The sequence below is a fragment of the Belonocnema kinseyi genome, chromosome 3, assembly GCF_010883055.1.
Source record: "Belonocnema kinseyi isolate 2016_QV_RU_SX_M_011 chromosome 3, B_treatae_v1, whole genome shotgun sequence".
Classification (NCBI taxonomy): Eukaryota; Metazoa; Arthropoda; class Insecta; order Hymenoptera; family Cynipidae; genus Belonocnema; species Belonocnema kinseyi.
The window spans coordinates 77843456-77861015 of NC_046659.1; the positions used below are offsets into that span (position 1 = coordinate 77843456).

Below are 17560 nucleotides of genomic sequence, written 5' to 3' on the forward strand. Positions count from 1 at the left end.
CCCCCCCCCCCCCCCACTATATCTCAAGACTTAAACTCCCAATACCCATTCGGCTAGAATAAGACGCGAGTTTCCTATGTAAATAGTATTAGCAATAAATCATCCACTTTCATTTTAAAATTACTTTGCTTTTCTTTTGTAAATTCGTTTCCCTGTCCTATTTAGTTTAATATTTTTTAATCAGTTTTAACCCACAGACTGACCTCAAAACAGCTCATTTTCAACCAAAGAAATTAATTTTTAATGCGAACGATGAATTAAAAAATAATAATAATTTTTAACAAAAGAGTTTAGCTTTTAACCAAATCATTTTATTTCCATCCTAAAAGATGAATTTTTAACTAAAATTTAGAATATTTAACTGGAATACTTGATTTTTTAACCGAAAAAGAAGAATTTTTAATCAAAAATATTAATTTTAAAAGAAAAATATAAATGAAAAATGGAATAGTAGAATTTGATGTCAAAAAGATTAATTTTCTACAAAAAAGACGAATTTTCCACAAAGTACTTAAATCTTCAAACAAATAGTTTAATTTAACAGTTCAAAATGTAAATTTTCAATCAAATAGTGGAATTTTAACCAAAAAAGATAAATTGATTTTCAGAAAGTAGTTTCATTTTCTACCAGAGGTGAATTTTAAATTAAAATGGTGAATCTTTAACCAAAAAAATTAATTTTTAACAAAACAGTTTAACTTTTAACGAAGTAGTTGAACTAAACAGAGATGAATTCGCAATGAAAATTGTAAGTTTCTATTATAATTCAGAAATCCTGTCTTGGAAAAGGGATTCCTTTCATCAAAATTCAAATTATAATTCTTTTAAAAAAGTATCCTTTCATGTATAAAAATTCCCTCTAACTAATTATAATGGAAAAAAAAACTTTCTCTCATAAAGTATAAATATATTTAAAAATTTTCAGAATCAGACTCAAGATACATTATTAAAATTTATTACTAAAATAATGAAAACTTGAATTTTGCCACGATCAGAAGTAAATTCCCTGTTTTTAAATTAATTTCCCGGTCAAGTCGCCAACCTGCGATTAAATCATTAGCGATTTCTTCACTGTTGACGATGCAAGTCGACGAATTAATTAACAAATAGTTCCGAAAATATATTTAAAATTATGAAAAAGGGTAAATTGGATGAAAATTCTGGATTTTAAATGTTTTAGGTGATTTTTCCAATTTAAGGGGTGGGGGGGGGCTCTGCCGACAATATAGTCTTTTTCATTTTTTCCCGAATTCCAGGTCCCGTAGACACACTGAAATTAAAATAGACAAACCTGTTTTAAAGTATTAAATTCCGGATTGTTGTCTCCTGGAGGTTGAACGACCAAACACTCTTTAGGTGCAAGAGTAACAAAGTGAGATTCCAAGTTTGTAAAAGTATCATCATCTTTGAATTCGCAAACTGAGATCAAGGTAGAAACAACATCGACGCAACTCAGTCCTACAACCTACAATAAACAAATTAATGAATAATGTTATCTGAAAAAAAAGATAAGAATTTTTATCAATTTGCAATTTTATTTACTTTAAATTTCCCCTCGGTACCGAGCTTTACTGCAATAATATTTGAACCAGCGATGATGTCTTTATTGTCGAAGAGAATAGATTCGAATTGTAACAGATTTCCTGGTGATCCTTTGTACTCGATCACCCAGTCTTGATTCTTTCCGGAAGCTTGATTCACGTAAACTTCTACTCTGTATTGCTTTACGAGCAGAAGATCACGAAGAAACGCCTCAAAGTGGTTTTTGTTCAAAACTACTCCCTCTATTTTATTCGGCTCTGTACAAGAAATTTGAATAAATATTTGTACAGAATTTTAATATAAATTTAACTTTAGGCGCCAAAGTTAACCGGTTGGTGAAAAACGAACCTAGCCAACAGCAATTTAAAAAAAATCCAGGAAGTTTTGTTGGTCAGAGAAAAGTGAGGGATTTTTTTTCAAAAGTCACGAATTTTCTGTAACAATATTTGGATGCTGATGTTGAAATTGACTTTAGGGTGACAAAAAATTGAAATCAATTTTTTAAATAACTGTCAAGCAGAAAAATTCGAAGAATTTCAGATTTAATTTTAAAAGGTTTTATTCCGTTTATAAAAAATTCTAAGATAAAAATATTAAAAGTTTAAGATTCTAACCTTAAAAAATTAATAATGATGAGGGAAAATGTAAAATTGGACAGAAAAGTATTAGGGAATGTTTTTAATGAAGTTTTACGGTAACCCTGATTAAATATTTTTGTGAGTAATTCATTTGCCTTGTATTTATATTTATATTTATTTTTTTGCAGTTTCTTCCTCCTGAATACTATCTTTTTAATAATAAATTTTATGCTTTGTTTGAAAATTCAAGTGTGCTGTACAAAATTCATTTTTTTGGGTTAAAAATTCAATTTTCGTAGTGGAAAATTTACTTCTTATTTATAACTCATATTTTTATGTTGAAAAGGCAAACTTAAATCATTCCAGGATGAAAAATCAACTAATTTTGTTGTTGAAAATTTTTCTTTTTTATTCAAAAATTCATCTATTTGAGCAGAAATTGCATCTTTCTTGTATAAAAAAGCAAATGTTTGATTTAAAAATAAACAATTTTGTAAGTTATATTTTTTGGTTGAAAATTCAACTGTTTTGTTGAAAATTCGCCTTTTTTTGTTGAAAATTCAAATATTTCGTAGATAATTTACTTGTTTAAAATTAACAGTTTAATGTTGAAAAGTCAACTGAATTTTCATTTTTAATCGTTTGGAGTCCAACACAGTTGAATTGAACCAAAAAAGACAAATTTTCAACAAAATACTTGAACCCTCAACAAAGAAAGATTTTGCAGAAAAAAACGTTCATCCAAAATGTACAATTTTTAAGTGAAAAAGGATATTTTCAATCAACAAGATTAATTTTCTACTATAAAATACGAATTCTCATCAAAATAGATAAATTTTAAATGAAACATTGAAATTCCTACATTAAAATGACGATATTTCTACATATCAGTTAAATTTTCAATCAAATAATTACATTTTCAAAAATACATAAATTTATAACGAAATAGTTAAATTTTCTACCAAAAAGATTCATTCTAGTAAAAAATAAGAATTTCCTTCGAAATACATAAACTTTCAACAAAACAATTGAGTTTTCAATCAAATAATAGAAATTGGTGTGAAAAGTCAATTAAAATCTTTTTCGGGTGAAATTTCAACTCTTTTTTTTTGATTTTGTCTCATTAATTTAAAAATTCATCTATTTTAGCAGAAATTGCATCTTTCTTAGATACAAATTCAACTGCTCGGTTAAAATTTCAACAATTTGGTTGAAAAGTCATCCTTTTTTTATCGCAAATTTAACTATTTCGTAGAAAATGTACTTGCTTAAAATTCATATTCTAGTGTTAAAAAGGCAACTGAAATCTTTTTTAAATAAAAATTCAACTATTTTTGATTTAAAAGTTCATCTATTTTAGTAAAAATTGCATCTTTCATGGATAAGTATGCAACTCTTTGGTTAAATATTCAACTATTTCATACAAAATTGAACTGTTTTTAAAAATTCATATTCTGGTATTGAAAAGTAAACTGAAATCTTTTTTAGATGAAAATTCAATCACTTTTTCACAAATTTATCTTCTTGATTGAAGAATTCATCTGTTTTAGAAGAAATTTTATCTTTCTTCGATAAAAATGCAACTATTTGGTTGAAAATGAATCTTCTTAGCTTGAAGTTTCAACTATTTTGTTTAAAAATTCTGCTTAAACCACTGTGTTAATCAATCATTTTTTTGTTAAACATTCATACTTTTAGCTTAAAATTCATCACTTTGGTTGAATTAATTTTTTTGCTGGAAATTCATTTTTTGTATGGAAAATTCGTCTTTTGGCTTGAAGGGTAAACAATTTGGGTAAACTTTTTTTTCATGACTAAAAAATCTATATTTGCTGAAAATTCATCTTTTTGGTTTTAAAATTATTTTTTTTTAATGAAATTTCACTTTTCTTGGTTAAAATATCAGCTTTTACACTTTTTTAGTGAGAATTCATCTTTTAAATTCGAAAATTTAATTATTTTGAAAAGAATTTTATGTTTTGTTGAAAATTTAAGTATTTTGTTAAAAAGTAATTTTTTATGATAATAAATTATTTTTTTAATGAATAAATAAACTATGAAAATTTTTAATTTGTAACTGAAATACAGTTTTATTCAGTTTGTAAAAGATCCTAACTTTAAAATATTGCAAGATTAAAATGCTGGTATTTGGATGTTTGTGGTAAGGAAAAAAAAAATTAGTCAAGGAAAAATCATAGAATTTTGAAAATTAAGTTTTCGCCATGCAAAGCATATTTTATTTTTAATACCAAAAATGCCCATTAGTTTCCAGTCCCATATCTTGTTATTTCTGGAAACCATTAATTACGTACCGCAATGAGGTAAATCCAATTGAAAAAAGCACATTGTTATTGCAAAATTTTCTAAATAATAATTTAAAAATTGGTCAAATATTGATCCATACTTTGAAATTCACAGACATAAATTTAAAAACGATTTTCCCGAAATAAAAAGAGTTGAATGAATTAAAAATAAATTATATTTACCAGCGCCAATCATCTTGCAAACCGAGGTGGTTCTAAAAATTTCTTCAGCTGCAAATAGGGCATCGCTTCCATGAAGAGTATAATAGTCTTGCCTGTTAAAGATTCTTATGGTGCTGCTTGATTTCTGAAAAAGTAAAATAAAAATATATTTGTCTGAATAATGAGATCAACCGCATATTCAAAGATATAATTAAAGAGGGAAACATGTCAATGCTCGTAAAATATCTTGATGAGAATATCCTTGACCTATTTATGTACAGCATCAGTAATAATTGATTGACAATAACAGGGACAAGGTTCCCCTCACTGGCTTTGTTTTCAATAATTGATAAAACAATTTCAACATTTTTGATGATGAAATAGATATCAGTAATAAAAAGTTATTTCCCATGAACTTGTGTAAATCTAGGATACAAAACTCGACTATTCAAAAAGAAAAAATTATATTATTTATGATTCTTACAGACTTTATAGTCAAAGATGCTCTCAAACCAAGGGAAATAGGATGATTTTTCACAAAAATAGGGGAAAAAATTCTTTTACATAAAATAAATGAGTAGGTACCACATTGAATTCGATATGAAACGCAAGATTTCAAGTCGAAATGTATCGAATTTTCAAACCAAAGGCGAATTAAAAAAAGTTACTTTTTTAAGTTAAAAAGCTTAATAGTTTATAACTAAATACTTTAATTTTAAAAACAAACAAAAAATTTATTTTGAGCCAAGAGGTTGCATTTAAAATTACATACCTAAAGTTCCAAACAAGACAGGCGAAATTTTAAAAAAGAAAATTTCAACCAAGAAAAGTTTACGCGAAAAAAACGAATTTTTTAAAAGACAGTTGCATTTATGACCATTTATGAAAATAATTGCATCTTTAACCAAATAGTTGAATTCTCAACCAAATGGTTGAATCAAATGACAGTTTAAACTTTAACCAAAAACACTTAGATTTTCAAGCCAGAAAGATGCATCTTTTAAATTGGTGAAAATTATTAACCTCAGAAGGTTATTTTTCAGCAAAGAAATATAATTTTCAATCGAGAAAGGTGAATATTCACTCAAATGGTTGAATTTTCAAAACAAACAAATTTTCAGCAAAACAGTTGCATTTACAACGAAATATTAAATATCAATCGAAAGAGATCAATTTTGAATCCAAAGACAAAATTAAAAAAAAAAGTTGAGTTTTCAAATTTAATTATTTAAAAAACAGTTGACTTTTAAATCTAAGAAGACGAATTTTTAACAAAAAGTGGCATTTTGAACCAAATAGTTTAATTTTCAAAGGAAAAATAAGATTTTTGTAGAAGAAAGTTGAATTCCAAATAAAAAAGTTCGATTTCAACTAACAGTTGCATTTACAACAAAATATAGTTGAACTTGCGATCGAAAGCGATATATTTTCAACTCAAAGATGAATTTTAAACAAAAGATTTAAGTTTTCAAGTTAAATGGTTTAGAAAACAGTTCTATTATAAAACCATAAAAATAAATTTTCAACAAAAAAGATCATTTTCGACCAAGAAAAATCAATTTTCAGCCAAACAGTTGCATTTACAACAAAATTATTTAACTTTTGTCAAAATAAACGAATTTTCAACAAAAAGTTAAATTTTTAATTAAATAGTTGCATTTTCAACCCAAAAAGAAACATTAAAAAATATATATATTTGAATTATCAATATGAAAAGGTGAATTTTCATTAAAAAAATATTATTTTTCACCAAGAAAGATGAATTATCAACCAAATAGCTGAATTTTAAAAAGAAACAAAATTAATTTTCTGCGAAACAGTTTCATTTACAAACAAATAGTTAAACTTTTAATCCAAAGAGTCGAATTTTCTACCAAATTAGGTGGTTTTTCAACCAAAAAGGATGACTTTTTTACAATATAGTTAAATTTTCAACAAAATAATAAAATTTTCAAAACTTGTTTACTCAACAACCTTAAATGGTAGAATTTTTAACTGAAAATAATTAACTTTCAACCAAAAATACTTGGATTTTCTTATTGGGTTCTATTCATTCAGTTCGGATTTAAGAAAAAAAGAGAGAGAAATGAGAAAAGGGGAAAAAGAGAAGTTTTTTTTTAACAGGGAAAAACATAAGAACTCAAAAAATGGGAATAGGGACATGAGTGTGCAATTATGTTTCGTCTTCTTCCATATTACAATTATTTTGTAAGCAGGAAATACTGATTTCCTAATCAGCGAAATGTACGGCAACATCCGAGATATATGGATTAGAAGCAAGTATTTTACTAAATTCGTGATCTCCAGCAAGAGTAATTAATTAAGTTGGCGTCTGAAAGTCACACAGATTTAACAAATACTTTGAAACATTGCGGAGCTGGTCGCAGTCTATCGGGAGGTCAGGGTGTCACAGGTCACTTTTCATAAACCGCGCATGAATTCGAAGAATACTATATTATTGTCTTTTTATTTATCGCGAATATAAGATATGAAAACTAGCTCTCGGATTGACGTGGCCTCAATAAAAAATAACAAGCTAGGATTTTACGCCTTACGTATGAGAAGTTCTTTACAAGGATTCCAAAAAAATATTAGATTTCCATGAAGAAAACTAGATCACAAAGACTCAATTTTGGTCAAAAATTTGGATACCAAAAGTTTATCAAATTTTTGTAAACATTAATTTTAGATATTATTTTAGGAGAAAAACATGGGGAATTTTTAACAGTGGTTTTTACTAGGTTCACAGCGGTTTAGTAGATCAGTTTTAAGTAAAAAAATCTGCCCGAAGTGTAGATAGCTCGCATGAAATGTATTTTATATTTATTTCTGTACCCCGGTCCGGTACTGCTTATTCAGATTTTGCAAAATAAAGTACAGATTTCATTTTTAATGATTAATTTAATATTTGTTCCTTGTTTTGCATTAATTTTTATTCTCAGCTATCCTGAAAAATGTATCAGATATAAAAAAAACAATTTTGTAATTAAACTTTTTAATGCAACTTGTGTCGCTTTTCCATAAACTTCATTTATTTATTTTTAATGTGATTTTTTACGATTCAAATAAAACTTTACTAGCGTAAAGTGGTTCCACACAAATTTGTAGATATAATTTAGGTGAACAAACGTTTGTTAAATAAAATATTATTGTATCTTAAATCGTTTTTCCAAAAAGTTGATTTTTTAATTTTTAATACATTTTTATAACATGTTTGTATATCTTTTTTAGTTGAACCTTTTTTGAGCAACCTTTGTTCGTCAATTTTTTTCGTACCTTGTATCGTTTTTTCAAAAATTTTATATTTTATTTGTAATGTTATTTTTTATAAATAAATAAAAAAACGGGACCAATCAAAAAACGATTAATAAAAAACTTGTGGATACTTTTTGGGTGAACAAATTTTGTTTATTAATTTTTTTTGTAACAAAAAACGCGTCCTACCAAATAATGAATAATAACAAATTTGTGGCATGTTTGGAAGAACAACTTTTATCCATTCATACTTTTTTGTGGCTCACGTCGTTTTTCCACAAATTTAATATTTTCTTGTTATTAGTACGATTGAAACTAAGACTACTCTTCCCATAAAAAACTATTTATAACAAATGTGTAGCTGTTTTTGGGCGAATAACTTTTGTCCATTTTTTTTTCTTAGGTTCTCTCCTTTTTCCAATTTTTTAACGTTATTTTTTACGATTAAAATAAAAAATACGCGTATCATCAAAAAAGGATTTTTAACACATTTCCATTTTGCGGACAAACTATGCAAGATATGAAAAAATGAATATACAATAATTGTTTAACTATAATAAAAAAGAGCTACAAATTTATGAATTATAATTTTTCATAGGTTGCGTAGATTTAGTTTTAATCTTCAAAAATAATTTTAAAAGTAAAAATTAAATTTGTGGATAAACGACACAAGCTACGAAAATCAATGGATAGACAAACGTCGTTCATCCGAAACAGAGCAACAAATTCGTTATGAATCAATTTCCGATAAGACGCGTAGTTTTTGTGTTAATCGTAAAAATAGATACAATACCATTTTATTTTTAAATATTTTATCACTTTACACTTACATAATACTATAAAATGTTAAATATGAAAACTGTTTTTTTTTTATAGGATGAGCATTTTTTTAATTTATAAAAACACAATATAATTAAAATACGTGTTTTTCAATAGCAATGCATATTATGAATTGTAATAATATACATTTATTAAAATTATACGTTTTTCAGGGTAGCCGAGAATAAAAATTAATGCAAAATAAGGAACAAATATTAAAGTGATGATTGAAAATAAAATGTGTACTTTATTTTGCAATATCTGAATATAAAGTCTCAGACTGAGGCACGGAAATGAAAATCATATAAATTTGATATAATAGAGTTGAACATACTGTATAAAATTTTGCATTTTTGAAAAGCAGCTTTAACAAGAGAATTCACAATCATTAAATTAAAATCGTCGATGTATATTTTATTAGTTAGTTTATTGCATATTATTTTCGATTTGGAAAATTTTGTCTTGTTTGCATGAATTAATCTACTTATTTAAAATTAAATTCTTTTTAGTTTTAATGTAAACTTCAAGCTTTTCCTTGAAGACTATCACTTCTGATTGAAAATTCAACTATTTGGTTCAAAATGAACTTTTTTGTAATAAATTCATATCTTAGGGTTAAAAATTGAACCATTTTTTTTTAATTCGTCTTTTTGTCTTCAAAGCTCAAATAGTTGGAATCTTTTTTATTTTTTAGCTGAAAAATCCTTTTTGGTTTGAAAAACCAACTATTTTGTTGAAATTTCGTCAGTTTTGGATGAATTTACCGGGTTTTCATTTGGAAAGAAAGTTAATCTTTTTGTTAAAAATACAAATGTTTGGTTGAAAATTAATCTGTTTTGTTAAAAAAATTAATCTTGTTGTTTAAAAGACACCTTTTTACTTGAAAATTCATCTTAAACTCTTTTTATTACGAAATTTAAACCTTTTAGGTTAAGGAATCTACTTACACATTTTTAAAAAGAATTCTTCTTTTTTGGTTGAAAATTCATCTCTTTGGTCGGAAAAATTAACTTTTTTTCAAAAATTCACATTTTCGAGTTGAAAGTTTAACTGTTTGATAGAAAATCCGTATGTTTTAGCTATAAAATTTAATTGAATTGTTTTCTTTCTTGACTGATAAATATTTTTCGGATAAAAAATAAACTATTCTCTGGAAAAGTCGTCCTTGTTAAATGAATTAAGTAGTTTTTATTTTTAAATTAAAATATTGGTACCTATTTTGTTTAAAAAAATCGTATTTTCCGTTTGAGAACTTAATTATTTGGTTAAAAATTAAATTTTTTTTAATTCATATTTTCAGATTGAAAGTTTAACTGTTTTGTAAAAAGTTTGTCTTTCTTGTTAGGAAATATTTGAAATTGGCAGCATAAAAAGAATCTATCTCAAAGCGTCTTGCTTTGAAAGATTTTGAATTTTTGTAAAAAAAAGGAAGAAAAGGGGAAAATTGGGTTAAAATTCTCGATTTTCGATGTTTCAGGTGATTCTTCAAATTTAAGGGCGTAAAAGAGGCCTGTCTATGATATCTGTTTTTATGTAAAATTAACTTTTTTACAGACGAGTTTATTTACACTAATAAATAACTTGGTACACTCAGAAAAATGTTTGAATCGAACAAATATTTGGACAATTGTACCAAATATATATATTTTTTATTTAAATAAAGTTTATTTGACTAAAAAACTCCATTGTTTAAGTAAAACAAATTTTATTTGTATCAAGCAAATCCTATCTTTGATACATGTTTAAACAAATGTTTTTTTGATACAAACAAACATTTTTCTGAATATCGTTTACGAAAAAATATGTTCTATATTATATTAATATCTCCTAACATTCTATTGTTTGTAGAAATATGTTCAAGTGAAAAAAAACTTTATAAGGTGAAGTTTGAAATACATAGACAGGAAACATAAACCTAGGAATTGATTTATTCAAGTCGAATGTCATAACACAATCTTCAAGTTCAAGTTGAAGAAGCTATTCTATTACAGCATATCTTTCATGTCTAGTTTTCTTCATTTAAATCAATTGGCGCATGAAGAAAACAATGTGACCTAAAAACTAGTAGTAACTTGTCAAAATTTGGAAATAGAATTATTAAAATATCATCGAATTCGAAATATAATTAGAAGTCTGCCTCAAAATATATTTTTTGCAAAACAGTCAAACATGAAAATAAATAAATAGGAGATTACGGGAGAGTCGTTGAGAGATTTTATTTGGAATTTTCAAAAGAGGGTCGCCTAATCTAAATGCGAGCGTCAGAATTTGATAATTAACACACTTAAAATAAATGTGCCAGATAAGTATGTAATACGTTAGGAGGGAAAACCCACACAATAACTACAATCTCTATCAAAGATGGAATGACAGAGAAAGCCTTCAATGTCAAGATGCAAGAAGAGAGGGAGGAAGAACATAAATAGATCTGTCGCAAACATCACTGGTTAATTTGCGGAATTGATTTTCAACGAGAAGAGTATCTTAAGCCAAACGAGCATTAGTGGATCAATCTTTCTACGGTAATTACATCAATAACAATATTTTTCTGCAGTTTTTTATAATAAATATTTTAATTTTCAACTCGTGAAAGTGTATCGGTCTTCGTGGCTTCCAACTGCGAGTGTGAAAAGTGTTTAAAAATTAAATTCTTATATTTTTAGATCTCGAAAATGGGTAGTGTTTTATGAAGTTGATGTAAATATTCCAAATAACCCAGAATATTCATGTCAACTTCCATAAGATCGAAATATAGCAAATGTGTATTACTGTGCATTTAAAAAAATATATTTTCTATAAAAAAACCATGGATATACCGATTCAAAGATTTGTTTATCATACTTTGAAATTACTTTTTTCAAAACTTTACTTTCTGTGTCTGATCCGATTTTTATGTCCCTTACTGTGTTTAAAAAGGTGCTGTTTTACATTGGCATGCATTATATCTTAATAATATTCTAACGCAGATGAATTATTTATGAATACGATACAGGTATAAACATGTGAGGACTTTGATAATGTAGTGTTGCATGAAACAATTCGCTTCCAGTTCCGTCATATTTACACAACATTTTGAATTTTAAATCAGCCTATTAATCTATGTAGTAGGATATGATGTAATCCATTGATGATGTCTTGTGAATCACGAGTGGCATTGCTGAATATTAAATCAATTACTTATTGATTCAAGAACTCGTCCTTTTTCTTTTTCAGAGACCATATTCCACCTTTCATCATGTGGAAGATAATTTGTCTCTTCTCGCTCCTTGCACGGGCTCTAGGTGCACCCTCAGGATGTGTACAACTTTGCGACTCGCAGGGATTACAATCCTACCAAAATTTAAACTGCTGTGGACTGCCAATGATTGCTTCTTTAACTGACGCAAGAAACCAAACTAACCATAATGACTTTGAGACATCCGATGGTGCGCTTGTTCACAAAAAGGATGGTACATTCGTCAATGGAAACACACGTGGAAGTTTCAACGAAATGAGCTACTACAAAGAAACCGGAGGTGGGATCAATCCAAATTTTGGAAGCGGTTTTGAGAGCTCTTTCGGCAATCTTCAGCATTCGGGAAGTAATTTTGGAACCAACCAAAGAATAGAAGATTTTGGAAATTCTTTTCAGAATTCCTTTGAGTCTATGTTTGAATCAAGGAGTTCAGAACTCAGACAAAGTCTCCGTGATTCTTTAAATCATCTCCAAGAGCTAAAACGGAAAGGCCAACTTCAAGTTCAAGATTGTGTAGGACCGTGCGTACCAATAAATCAACAGATAGCAGAAGCACAACAAGAGTGGTCTTCACTCAAACAACAAATGGATCAAATGAGGGAGCAGCTTTGGACACAGCTCCAACAACAACAACATGAATATCAACAAACCTATCAACAATATCAAGAACAACATCAGCAATATCAACAAAAACAACAGCAATATCAACAGCAGCAGCAATATCGACAGCAGCAGCAACGGCTACAGGAGCAACGGCTGCAGCAGCAACGGCTACAGGAGCAACAGCAGCAGCAGCAGCAACGTCAACAATATCAATATGAACAACGTCAACAACATCAACAACATTCAACAATACAAGTTAATCCAGTACCAGTTGAGCCACAGCCTGTAAGAATTGTTGAACAAGTCCAAACTGTCCCTCAACAAACTATATCGAAAGAGCACTATCAAAAGTGGGAACACTCACAACAAACAGAATCACGCCCTCAAATAACCACGAAAGTAACTTATCCAGTGAAAATAACAAATGCTCAGCAGACTCATGGAACAGCATCCGAAAATCAAATATATTATCCAGGTGCGCCTTCATCCATACAACAAGGAACGTATGACCAAAATCAGATTTCCGGAAGTGCAATACAAAGTCAAGCCGGTTATGATCAAGAAGGCTATGAATCTCAAACACATGGATCTCAAACCCATGGATACCAATCTCATGGATCCCAAACTAGCGAATTCCAAGGCTATGGTAGTCAAACTCAGGGAACTCAAGGATATGGATCTCAAGGCTATGGTACTCAAACTCACGGATCTCAAGGTTATGGATCTCAAGGCTATGGATCTCAAGGTTATGGATCTCAAGGTTCTCAAGGTTACGTATCTCATGGATCCACTTATGGAACTCATAGCTCTATAACTAAGGGTAGCATGTCTCATCAAGGTAGTGTAGGTTTTGGATCTACTTCTGGAGGACTTATGACAGAAACCATAGGTATGGGACACAACCCTGACTGCAATGAAGAATCTCACTTCCATAAATCCTACACACAACCGAGAAGATACAAACGAGCCTCTCTACATTCTAGAGCAGAAGACTCTCTTCCAATTCAACAAACTCAAGATTTTGGTGAACCTGCAAGAATCCAAAAAGTGTCACAGCAGGAAATTGAAGCTCTGGGTCAACAAGTTGAGGATTTTCGACAAGGAAAGCTCGAGGATTTTAGTCAACAAAGCGAGGATTTAACACAACAGACCCAAGATTTAACTCAACAAAGCCAGGATTTTAATCAACAGAGCCAGGATTTGACTCAGAAAATCAGAGGTTTCGACGATTTTCCTCAACAATCCGGCAGGCTAGAGTTGGAACAACAACTTGAGCAGCACCCTTCTCAGATTGAGAGCTTGTCTCAGCAGTCTCAAGACTTTACACAACAACAAACTCGTCGATTCGACGATTTTTCTCAAATTGAAAGTTTATCTCAACAGACCCAAGCAGACTTTCCCCACCCCGAGAAATTTGAACAGGGACAAGGAGCACAAAAAGTGGGCAGACCAACCGGAATCGAAGACCTGACGCAGCAATCGCAAACGGTTAGTGATTTCTCCCAACAACCAAGAGGATTTGACCAACAAACGGTAGGAAACCTTAAGTTAGATCAGCCTGCACGAGAATTTCATGATTTTAATCAGTTTCCAACTCCAGTTTTAGCACCTGATAGCCATCAATTGGGGAACCAAAGATTCGACGGACTGAATCAGCAGTTCAACGAGCCTCTGAAACCAGCACCAAAGCCAACGTCAAGACGGAGGAACCCCAAACCAATTCAACTCAGCCAAGATAAAACTAGAAATGACGATACAATTTTTAATACTGATCACGCGACAGAGAATTCAAGACACGTTCAAGCCGAGTGGGATGACAAGGTCGACATACAAAGTCCATCTGTGAATTTAAGGAAGACTGGTCGCGGAGATATCTCTGTAGAAAATGTGGATTCACCAACTGATCGACCACTGACCCCTCACGAAGTTTCAGATAGCCAAGAGGGTTATCAGAAAAGTTCAGAGAAGAGATATCACGTGCAAGAGTTTAGTCAACAAGTTCAAAAGCCTGGTAGTTATTTTCAGCATGTGCCAAGCGCGTATCAAGATTTTTCTCAAGATGTGCAAAGAGAGACTAGAGACTTTTCTCAACAGTTAAAGTGGGAAGATGAGAACTGGGGTCAACAGGTACAAAAGCCACATGAAGGATTTTCTCAACAAGTTCAAAAGTCTGGTGGTTATTTTCAGCATGAGCCAAACGCGTATCAAGATTTTTCTCAAGATGTGCAAAGAGAGAATAGAGACTTTTCTCAACAGGTAAAGTGGGAAGATGAGAACTGGGGTCAACAGGTACAAAAGCCACGTGAAGGATTTTCTCAACAGGTTGAAAAAACTCTTGAACAGTTTTCACAACAGGTTCAAAAAAATCATCAAGACTTTTCACAGGAGATTCAAAAACAAAATCCCCACGAAGATTTTCCTCAACAGCAGCAAAATCTCCATGCATATATTTCTCAACAAGTGCAAACACCCCACGAAGGCTTTTCTCAGCAGGTCCATAAAACCCGTGAAGATTTTTCTCAACAGTATCAAAACCCCCACAAAGACTTGAGTCAAATTTCAGATCTCAGCAGTAAAGACATAACTCAATTACCTCAAGAGCCAAGAGGAGGCTTACTTCGTACCCATCCAGTTCAAGACAAATTCATAGATCATAGTTTAGAAAATTCACAGCAAACTCGAGACATTTTACTTGGGAATCAGTGGCACCATTCTCATAATCCCAGTGATCTTACGAATGAAAATTTGAAATTAGATGCGTTCCCAGAACAAATTCAACAAACGCACCAGAGACCACAGAGACAGCAAAATCAGGAGAGACAACAAATTTGGCAAGTGGAGCAAGCATCAAGAAATCAAGAAAAAGATGATCATATTATCTTCGACCAAGAAAAGACACAAGGGCAATTGGGAAATTGGAAGCAACAGATGAGCCGAGAGGATGAAGTGATTCATAGCGCGACTAGCAAATTAGAATCCGGTCAGAGTGCACAAAATCAAGGAAGCAATTTGCAGCTTGAAAACGAGAAAGCGAAAGAAATTAGTTTACAGCCAAGGATTCTGGAAGCCTATGGTGGAAGAGGACCTTATGATCCAATGCACGGTGACGATTTATTCAATGGTGCCAAGCTCAATCCGAGTGCAACTTTGCCAGCTTTCATCGATGGAGACCCATGGGATATACGTGAGAAACCTGTAACTCCTCGGGTGATACACGAAGATAAAGTAATTCCTTTGGACACAACATGGGTCTTTCCAGATGCTATTCCTACAACACTCACATATTTTCCGACAACTCAGACCCCAAAGCCTGGATTTTGGGACCGAGTTGGTCGTCGATTTTCAACCGTTGTCGAAAAAACAAAGGAAAAAGCGAGAGACATTTTCGGATAAACGAAAATTTCATTAGCAGTTTTTTTAGCGTCAGTGTTGTAGGGATCGGTGCATTGGCTAAAAGTGTCTCATTCATTTCTCCTCTCATGTACATGCTTTTAGTTTGATTTCATCTTCTTATCTACATTCTAATTTAATTCATTTAACACATTAACGTTAGAATTTAAGTAAAAGTCTGGCTTCTTTTCTTTTAGGCGAAAATACTTTTTTGTAAGAAAAAAAAGGTCTATGAGGAATATTTTATTGCAGAAATATTGCTTTGTCTCGAGTATTATTGAAAGTATCTGTAAAGCGAAATCTTGAATTTGGCCTGGATTATTTGCATGCTTTTGTACTTTAGTATTTATAGAATATTCATAGAAATAGGTAACTGCTTAGTCTTTACTTCCTTGTGAGGTAAGAATATTTGTTATGTATCATATCGAGTAACATCTCAAATCACACTGAATCTATTTATAATGACATCATGATCAAGTCGATGAATTAAAGATTAGAGATTGCGAAAAAGAACAACGAAAATTATTTTTATTTATTCTAAATGATGTTGCGTACTCTCGTATGAAATACCAAAATTTAATGAGACAGAGTTTTTCTAATATTTTTTTATCGTCAAAATAAAAAGGGAAATAATTTTTAGTTCCAATTTCAAAACTACTATTATAATTTGAAAAGTCTAAAAATATGAAAATAGTAGGCAAAATTGAGCTGGAATTCTGCTTCCCATGAGATTACGTAAATTTATATTTGTACATTTTGAATGATGTTATAGTTGATAATTTCGTAGACTTGATAAATAAGATGTATTAAAAAATTGTATCTTGATATTTAATGAATTAATAAATAAATATTGTCATTTTAATATATTTGTCCATTTCTTCGTAAGTGCTAGTAGGAGAAATTTGAAGAAAAAAATTAATTAAGCAATTTTTTATTGAAAATAAAAATAGATTTAAATATTAGAGTGGGCCGAAAAAAACCTCGTAATTTCTTAACTTAAGAAACATGTTTCAACATGGTACATTTTGCCTTTTTTGAACATTTTTTAGATCTTCTGTACCACGAACAATTTTTCTTGTACGATAACAAAATTACGACATGTTTCTTCGATCACTGCTGAAGAAATTTCAAGCACAATATGTTTAAACGTTTTCAAAAAACTGTGCACTTAAAATAATCCAAAAAAAAACATTTTTTTTGTGCACATTTTAAGAAAGAACTAACTTAAGCACAAATGTTGTTTCATAATTTATAATTTCATAATATAAATGATTTTCAAATTCATAAACAGAAAAAAAGATATTATCCGATCGAACTTAAATTTAGAAGGCTTACTCTTTTGGTCAATTAAAATGTTTACCCACTATTAAAATTCGCTCCACGAAAAAGGGTTTTTCTTTTTGTATACCATAAAATACGCTTTTGATACTTACGGGTGGGAGGTTTTTGAAAAATCTCACAAAGCCCTGTGCGGTTGGTTGATCTGAAAAAGGAGTATAAAACTATTAAGTAAAGTTAAGTTAATATAAAAATGTAAAACAATATTTCTATCATTCCAATTTTCAATTATACAGTTTAATCACTTCAAAAAATAACAATTTGAGAGGCACGGTTTTATTTTTCAAGCATATCACATTCTCATCAGATAAGGTATTAGATTTGTGTAAAATTTG

General features: G+C 30.0%; 2 protein-coding genes across 3 annotated transcripts in view; one reads left to right on the forward strand and one right to left on the reverse strand.

Annotated features, from left to right (window-relative positions):
• The window catches only part of LOC117169017 (DNA mismatch repair protein Msh2), a 66622-nt gene that overhangs the window by 42869 nt on the left and 6193 nt on the right, over positions 1-17560 (reverse strand). The window contains exons 2-5 of the mRNA XM_033355069.1: positions 17321-17370; positions 4607-4730; positions 1543-1799; positions 1292-1465 (exon numbers count right to left, since the gene is read on the reverse strand). Of these exons, the coding sequence (XP_033210960.1) occupies positions 1292-1465; positions 1543-1799; positions 4607-4730; positions 17321-17370 (605 nt within the window). The remainder of the gene's footprint in view (positions 1-1291; positions 1466-1542; positions 1800-4606; positions 4731-17320; positions 17371-17560) is intronic.
• Positions 11074-16400, forward strand: LOC117169016 (putative mediator of RNA polymerase II transcription subunit 26). Of its 2 annotated transcripts, XM_033355068.1 has the most exons (3): positions 11074-11181; positions 11873-14657; positions 14820-16400. In XM_033355068.1, the coding sequence occupies exons 2-3, from the start codon at positions 11895-11897 to the stop codon at positions 15888-15890; spliced, it is 3834 nt and encodes a 1277-aa protein (XP_033210959.1). In that variant the 5' UTR covers positions 11074-11181; positions 11873-11894; the 3' UTR covers positions 15891-16400. The 2 variants fall into 2 exon arrangements, with proteins under 2 accessions (XP_033210959.1, XP_033210958.1); XM_033355067.1 differs by having other exon boundaries at positions 11873-16400.

Excerpts from the sequence above, each read along its gene's own strand:
- LOC117169016 (XM_033355067.1), top strand. The coding sequence starts at position 11,895 with ATGTGGAAGATAATTTGTCTCTTCTCGCTCCTTGCACGGGCTCTAGGT.